This window comes from Nestor notabilis, unplaced genomic scaffold (genome assembly GCF_000696875.1).
Source record: "Nestor notabilis isolate BGI_N333 unplaced genomic scaffold, ASM69687v1 scaffold2569, whole genome shotgun sequence".
Classification (NCBI taxonomy): domain Eukaryota; kingdom Metazoa; phylum Chordata; class Aves; order Psittaciformes; family Psittacidae; genus Nestor; species Nestor notabilis.
In genome coordinates, this window is record NW_009944847.1 from 59,849 (window position 1) to 68,166 (window position 8,318).

General features: G+C 43.8%; 1 protein-coding gene across 1 annotated transcript in view; it reads left to right on the top strand.

Annotated features, from left to right (window-relative positions):
* Positions 1-6,020, top strand: part of MAP3K4 (mitogen-activated protein kinase kinase kinase 4) — a gene marked incomplete at its 5' end in the record, with an annotated part of 49,365 nt that extends 43,345 nt beyond the window's left edge. The window contains 4 exons of the mRNA XM_010022591.1: positions 3,510-3,632; positions 4,185-4,291; positions 4,489-4,668; positions 5,471-6,020. Of these exons, the coding sequence (XP_010020893.1) occupies positions 3,510-3,632; positions 4,185-4,291; positions 4,489-4,668; positions 5,471-5,491 (431 nt within the window). The remainder of the gene's footprint in view (positions 1-3,509; positions 3,633-4,184; positions 4,292-4,488; positions 4,669-5,470) is intronic.
* Between the last annotated feature and the right edge of the window lie 2,298 nt (positions 6,021-8,318).

The following is an 8,318-nucleotide window of genomic DNA, read 5'->3' on the forward strand; positions in this document are numbered from 1 at the left end:
GTCTCTGGCCGTCTTGATGCCCCTCTGGGTTTGTTCCAGTATGTCAGTGTCTGTCTCGTACTTGCCTAAACCCAAGACATAGCACTCCACGTGTGGGCTCACAAGTGCTGAACTGAGAGGCTTTAATCACTGAGGTCATGCCCCGTGCGCGGTCTCTGGGAGAGAAGGGCATATTTCTGAAGAGTGCTTGGATTGCGTTTTCAGGATGAAAACAGAAAATGAAGGGGCTGTATCTGAAGCTTCAGTAAATTAGAAACCTGTGAATGAGATGCGCCGGGCCAGGAAGTCCTCGTTGAAGTGTTACTGTGTTACTGTCCTCTTGTTACCTTTGTTGTTAGCTCAGAATTTCTGCCATTCCTGCCTTCATGTCTTGATGAGCACTAGGGAAGGACCGTCATACAGCAAGAGATGGAAGGCTGTTCAACACGAGACTACGGGCCTGTGTCATGCGTTGTAAGAGACTGAGTAAAAGAGGATGCTGAAGCTGATTTTCTCATGAAAGGGTAGCATTTGGCCTGCCTGTTTCGTGAACGAGTTTGGCTGCTGCACTGCTGAAGTACTGGCTGAGGAGTGTCTATGAGCTGCACCTCTTTGTGGAATTATGCCACAGTCTTTAGTGGGGCTTTTGGTAATGCTCCTTGGACGTGCAGAATTTACACCAGCATCTTTGGAATATCATGCTAGTGTAGTTGCCACTACACTTAATATGGGGCTGACTTGGCCCAGAGATACAAGGCATGAAACTTCAGTTTAAATGCTTTGGGTCATAGCTGTTGTTTTCTCTAGCAAAGGTACAGCTTTTGACATCTGCTGTTTGTCTGCAGTCTGCCTGGAAGGTCTTGTGGCATAAATGGCACTAGGGCTGTGCAGAACTGGGCTACCTCTTGCCTCTGCCAAGTACAGCCAATGAAGATGCTTTTGATTGATAGTGTATGTGTAGGAACAGATGGGCGTGTTGTGCCTTTTCGCTGTTGTAGCCATGGTCTCTGGTTTTATTTTGCTCATTAACCATGCAGACATGGTAGGAATTCTTTTACTTTCCCATTAGCATGAACTGTCAAAGGTGAAAAGCATCAAGCGTCCTTAAGGCCCTTGTGTCTCCTGTTCTCTTACCCAGGTCCTGCTGGAGTCTGCAGGTTTCACCTAACAAGGTCACCCTTTTTAAAGACTCCTTTTAGAGCCTGGTCTTGGTCTCTGAAGCAGAGACCAAGCAACCTACAAAACAGAGGCTCCTGCAGACAGCACATCAGTGGAAACCTTAATTCAGGTGACAGAAAATGTCAGCAACATGAGTTTTCAAGTGCTGTCTGTTTCTTCATGGTGAAACTTCAGTTTGTCGCTTTGTCCCATTTGGCAGTCCCAGGTGCTTGCAGGAAGAGGGCTCACAGGAGCTTTCACAGTAACATTTATGCTAAATTGTCTCTACTTTCTTGTAAAAGGGACAAACTTTAGTTTGAAAGGCCTTGTAAGTCGGTTCTGAACTGCGATAAACCGAATGATCACGATAGCTTTAGATTCAGTCAGAAGAGAGATCCTTGCGCTGCAGCTCTGCCAGTTTCCACCCACTGCAGTGGCTGGGAACAGCTTTGTAGCCTTCTGTGAAATTTGCATGTTGCTTTCTTGAGGAACAGGAACACAGGTTTCCAAAACACCCTTGTGAAAGTGTTTGCTAGTGATGGCTGTTCTCACTGAGCTCTTTGTGTGGGCTAAGTGCACCTACTTTCTATACGACAAGTAATTGCTTGAAAACCATTAGAAAAGCTGTGGGCAGTAGTTCAAAGGAAAAGTTGCTGGAAGAGTAACTGTCACTCTTCCAGTGCATTGCCCATACTTGGTGTTCCATCGAGCTCCCTTCCTGTACCGCTTTGGTGTGTTTCTGGATTCTCCTTCATTTAAGAAGCTGAGGGATGGTCAACCCATCTCCATTACACGTGCTTGTGATCATGGTGTGACTCCGGACACGTCTGTCTCTCTGATGGCAAACTGCAGAATCCAGCCAAAGAATTCTATTTGTGTATGGGCAGGCACCTGAATGCCAGGAGCGGAAAACTTACGGACAGTGTGCAGAGGAATACCCTCTGAAAGTTAATTCTTCTTCCAGAACTTGTACAAGGCTTGTAGTAATTAAAGGCTGGAATTTATTTCTGTTAATGATTTCTCTCCTCTTTTTAGTGCAGTCCCGTGCAACACCTCTTGGACGAAATATATCTTGGTAACTAAAGAATTCTTAGTAGTTAGAGAAGCCCTTTGAGAAGCAGGCAGGATTTTGGCATCACTGACCTGCACGGATGGTTTTGACTCGAACTTTCTGAGGATTCGTTTTCTTTTCTATGACTATCTTGGGGATGCTCAGCCAAGCTAACTGGAAAAGTCATTAACTAAGAGAACATAACACAAAGGAGAAGCAGCCAGGAATTCCTGCACTGACCTATGTTCAAGGTGGAATGAAAGGGAGAAAATTCTGAAGGCTGTATTCAGATGAGCCATTTTTGAAAGAATCTTCTGTGTGACATGAGAAAAGGCTGTATGTGACAAAGTCCCCAGCATTTGCATGCTCCTAGGGTAGACATGCAGTTTTGTAACGTGCCACCATCCATTCTCACCTCAAGAGAGATCACAGCTGCTACTGTGTTGACTCTTGCAACCTACTTGTAGTTTCAATGTGGTACTTTCAGAATCCAGGGCTTGGCCTGACAAGTATCATGAGCTGCTTCTGCTCTACCTGTTCTCTGTTGGCTCTCAACATGTGTTTTGGCATGATGGTGAACAAAAGCAAGCCACTGGTTATCAAAACCACTTGGCTTATTTTGCACTGTTGTGTAGAGCAAGTGACTTGAAGCCACCTGAAGATTCCCACTGGAGATTTTTCAACTATGCTAGGGAAGCTTTTTCTAGTGTAAACTGGCAGTGTAGCCAGCTATGGTAATGGCAGCCCTCCTCCAGAAGTTCTTCTGGAAGTACAGCACAAACAGGAGTGTGTATTTGGTAGTACATGTAATAAAATGCTATAAGCTCTATTTTGTAGTCGGCTGTGATGACACAGCTGTATGATATCATGTCTTGACTCTGCAGAACTGCAGAGATGGCGAGTGGGAGATGCACAGGAATGGCCTCTGCCAGGAAGCTCCTTCAGGACAGGTCTTTTTACACAGTGCAACATTTGGAAGGATAAGCACTGGAATTCAGAAATTCCTGGAGGAGTAATTTCTCGTAACGAGCGCGTGTGGAACGCCGATGAGTTTGCCTGCCGTATTGCTTCGTGATTTGAACACTTCTCTTTGTCAACTTCCAGTACACTGTTAACGCAGACCCACCAAAAATCCCGGTAGCATACCCTTTGGGGAACACCTCTAATGCTGTCGTATTTCATACTTAATCCACAGGTAAAGACCCAAGTGTGAATTCAGCTGTGATCTGCAATGTAACTTCCAAGAGTATATCCAGAACCCCCCCTGCCTCAATTCAGCACCAGTTTAACAAGTGTTACTGTTTTCTGTCCTGTTTCCTAGGAGCCAACATCTTTCTTACCTCATCTGGACTGATTAAACTAGGAGACTTTGGCTGCTCAGTGAAACTGAAGAACAACACCCAGACAATGCCTGGAGAAGTGAACAGCACCTTGGGGACTGCAGGTAAGGAAGCCTGTGCTAGGCAGGCACGTGTCTAGTTACCATAAAAGAAGTCACCTCTGCTGAAAGTCTGGGCCAGAGTGAAATGCTGTGTTTTGGGGGAAACTTGGTGTTAGTGTAGCTAGTTAGGTGTGCTTTACATCCAGATGCCAAAACAATCGGTGAATGATGTAACTGGAGAAATAAAGTTGTGTTTGTCTGGTAACTATAAAGGTGCTGGAGCTTGTGTTTCCTGGGGTTTTATCTGCAGCCTTACTGAAACAGTGCTGTTCTTACTGAACAGCTGCCAAAGCTGCTTTTTAAAAATGACAGCAACTGAAAGCATGTTACTGTACCAGCATTTTCACAATCACCTTTCAAACCGAAAGACAGTTACGCTGCCGACATGTCAAACAACGAGAAGACAAAACTTAGCAAGAAAAGCTGAGTGGTAATTCATTACAGATGTAGTAAAAAGCATTTGGCTTGCCTAGTTAATCACTTAATGTATACTGTCCTATACTGTACTATACATCTGCTGTATGTACTGATGACATCATATGTGGTGTTTCAAAGCATACATGGCTCCAGAAGTAATTACCAGAGCTAAAGGAGAAGGGCATGGACGTGCAGCAGACATCTGGAGCCTGGGCTGCGTCGTTATAGAGATGGTCACTGGCAAGGTAGGGATGGTTCACATACTGGATGACTGCAGATTGTTCTCAACAGTTTCTCTGCAAATTCTGGTCCCACCCCCAGCCATTTATCGCACTGAAGTCTGCAAGTACTGGGGTGGTTTTTAGTTTCCTGGGGCACACAAATATATGCTGTTGGATAGCAGGCTACTCACTAAACCTTGCAATGCTGCTCCCTCTTGCAGAGGCCTTGGCACGAATATGAGCACAACTTCCAGATCATGTATAAAGTGGGGATGGGTCATAAACCTCCTATTCCTGACAAAGTGAGCCCAGAAGGGAAAGACTTCCTTTGCCACTGCCTGGAAAGTGACCCAAAGATGAGGTGGACGGCCAGTCAGCTCCTCGATCATCCTTTTGTCAAGGTTTGTCTCGTGGCTTTGGCTACAAAGACTTTAGATAGAGATTTAGTTGGCTTCCTCATTTGCAGCTCTGCCACAGGGCTTTGGATCACAGTGGGAGGTTGGTATCAGGTTAATGCTGTCCAGAAGCACATGTTGACTAAAATGACCTGGTGTGCACCATGTCATAAACTTTTGCTGCTGTTTTGAGATGCGTTATCTTTCTGTTGAAAAGACTTGTCAAGCTTCACCTCAGTGGTGATTACTTGAAGGCCTCTGTGCCTAAAAACTTTACCAAGTACGTATGCACAGACTTGTGTAGTACAGAGGTAAGGGTCACCTCCAGAAAACGGGAAAGAGACATCTGCTTGAGAACTCGACCAGCCTTCAGTGCAAGGGTCTGCTTTTCTTGAAAGCTCATACTTAACGTGATGTTCATATTGAATGTTCATCTGGCAGCTGGCATAACAATCTGCAGTTCTTGCATGAACCGGGGTTTGATTCTTTGCTGAGGAACAGGCAAATAATCACAGCTACAAAATCAGGTGTATTAGTAACTTCTTTTTTTGAGGAACAGGGAGCACAGCAGGTTATTGAATTCTGTCCCATTTTCCAGCTTAAAGTTTAGGCACGCAAGAGTTGCATGGTGACAGTGCAAAGATGGGTGTTCAAGTGCAATCACTTGTAATTCGTTATCTGTGTAACAAGGGAGAACGAAGAAAGCTTCGAAGATGTTCAGTGAAGGTGCTGAAGAAACTGATCTGTTGTCATCTTCTTGCTGTAGCAGGGACACAATGGAATTAATCGCCTTCTGTCCCCTTCACAGGTTTGCACAGATGAAGAATGAAGTTATTCAATCTCTGGCCTTTTTTATTCTGGCAAGATACCTTTTAATCACTACTGTATGTAATATTTACATAAAGACTGTGCTGAGAAACAGTATAAAAGTTGAACTTACGAAGACTGCACAAGTGACAAGCGTCACTTTCTCTGCTGCTCCTGTACGTTTTACTTGGCACATGTTGCTCACGTGACAGTGTCCGCGAGGTGGAAGAAGCTGCATGTTTCAGTGAAAGTGCCATTACTACTGTATATGGACCATATCCTTTTTGTTCTTGCTCCCGTTTCTCATTTGATTGAGAACTGTAATGTTAATACGTAGTATTTTTGAACTCTTTAGGTTCAGAAAAATGCTGTAGTGTTATCGGGCGTTATGGACCTTGTTTTTTAATCTGTTTGTTGAGTGCACTGACTGTGAACTTTTACTGGGATTTTTGTTTATTTGTTTTTTGGCAAGCTTCAGATTTGTTATGCAAAAGGCTGATTAATGAAATTTTAAAAGAAGTTTTTTTCTCAATAAATGGTTTATTTTAGGAGTTGTTGGTGAAGGGGTTTTCTTCTGAAAATAAGTATGTGGGGTTGTGTCACATTTTAAACTTATTTTTGCAACGCGTGTTTGAGACTGCTACGCTAACCCAACCGGAATAAGCTTCTCTAATAGCGCAGTGGTCAATGTTTTGTCAAGTTCAAGATATGCAGTGTAAAAAATGCTTCTTTCTTACACAGGTGGGTTCCCTCCCTTCCTCCTCTTCTGAGGCAATAAGGTGATGTACAATTCCTGATACTATGTAGTATCTAAGGGGAAGAGTCATGGTTTGAAGTAACTTTCTTCTGGAATGAAAAAGTACTGCAAAGAGAGAGCATTTCTGTGGCCAAGGATTCAGTTAAGGTTATTTTTGTGTTCTGTGTGGCAAAACCAAGAACATACTGTTGTTAGCTTTTTTAATACTGATTTCTGATCCTGGACTTCGATGACCCCGCCATCCCCCAGCTGTCATCGGTGTGAGAAAATGACGAGAGGTTAGAAGTTGTTAACAATTAGAAGAAACACTCTGTAACACTGGATCTAGTTAGATTATTTTGTTTGACTTGCTAGTACAAACAGATGACTTAAAACCTGTTACTTGTAAGTATTAGTACAAGTTTCTATATTCCTGTTCAGCTTTAGACCTTAAAATGGGTTACTTGCTTATAAAACAGAGAACTTGCTTTTTATATTTGGCTTTATTCTAAAGTCCTATTTCTCCTCTTAACCCACAAGGCCTTGGTTTGTTTCAGGTGTGCAGTAGCTTTTAGCAGGTGGGTGACCTGTTACGAAAGTACTGTGAAGTCTGACATTTAAATCTAGAAGAGGATGATCCTCACTGTGCAGGTCACCACTGAAGTTAAAGACTCTCTCTTCTCTTCAGGTCTCTCTTTTCACTTATGATAGTAGAAAGCACGTTGTCATCCTCAGCAACAGACTATGACCAGAGGTAAAAGTCACCCCTCCAGCCAGCTGTGTGCTTCACTTTGCAGTGTATCATCAGAAGTGTCTGAGTGGTTTGTGTCCTTACTTGCGTTGTCTCAGGCGCCCCTGTACACAAACAGGGCCAACTCTTAAAAGTCAGGGTAAAGGTGAAAAGTAAACTTGTTGCCAACCAAAAGAAAACTCCTTCACTCCACATTAGCTTTTTATACTTTTTTATTTTTGTATAAACAAACGTTAAGACTACTTTTGTTAAGGCAGTTGTAGAACATATAGTTGCTTGTGGGGACGAGGGGCAAACACTGCTTCCTAATGACATATGTCATTCTTCTAATACAGTGAGATGGACTAGTGTAACTTTGGCAAGTTCCAGTACTCTTGCTATGTTTGCCAGTGGACACTGGCAGGGCCCAGTGCTGCAGTCCTCGGGTGCTGGGACTGCCACGAGTGCTTAGGAGGACGGATCCAGGAGCGGCATGTGCCAGGGAAACGAGTAAGGAATGGTCTAAATACTTTCTCAGAAGTATTTACATGGTTGGTATTTTCCTCTGGGAGAAGTGGCACTACATGCAGCTGGAGAGAAAGGGACTAAGAGTCATAAGGAATGTTCAACGTCACCCTGCCAGCTCGTTTCATCAATGGCTCTCCAAAAAGGCAAAAAAGCTACTCTCTGTTGCTGTATGAATACGTATTTGCTGCTCAGAACGATTTGCCCTGCACATAGGGTTGTTCTTCTACACTAATACTCGTCGACTGTATCTGCCAGGTAAGAGTTACAGTAAAACACTAGCTTGGAGAGTGCTCTTCTCTCTGCCATCCCCCCCATTTTCAGGGTCTTGTGTACAGTGTCTTCAGGCCTGGCTCAGTAACATGCTTGCTGCATTACTGTGGGACAGCTGGACTGTCAGACACTACCACAGTCTGTAATACTTGGTTTTCCACTGTTAGGGTTGAAAGAACAGCTTTATAAGCATGGCAATATTTTCTGATCTCGAGCTCTATTTCCTGTGTTCGAAAAACTACACTAAAGCCCATATGTTTATGTTCATGACCTCAAACAACCTCTTCCAGAGAGCTTCAGAGCATAGGGGATGCATGTGTACACAAGTCAGGGCGGGGGGATGAAGCCCCTAAACCAAGTCCCTCGCCTGTCCCAAGGCCTGTTCCTTCCTTCACATTATACTTTTTACTGCCTCCATTCTCCACTTTTTACTGCCCCATGCTAAAAGCACTACTCCACCTGCTCTTTAGGTTCTGTGTATTACAAGAGTGTAGTTTCCAGATAACTGGACATACTGAACAGCAAATGCATATTTCATGGAATGATTCATATGCTGTTGTATTAGCCCCCATTTCTTCTGGCCTC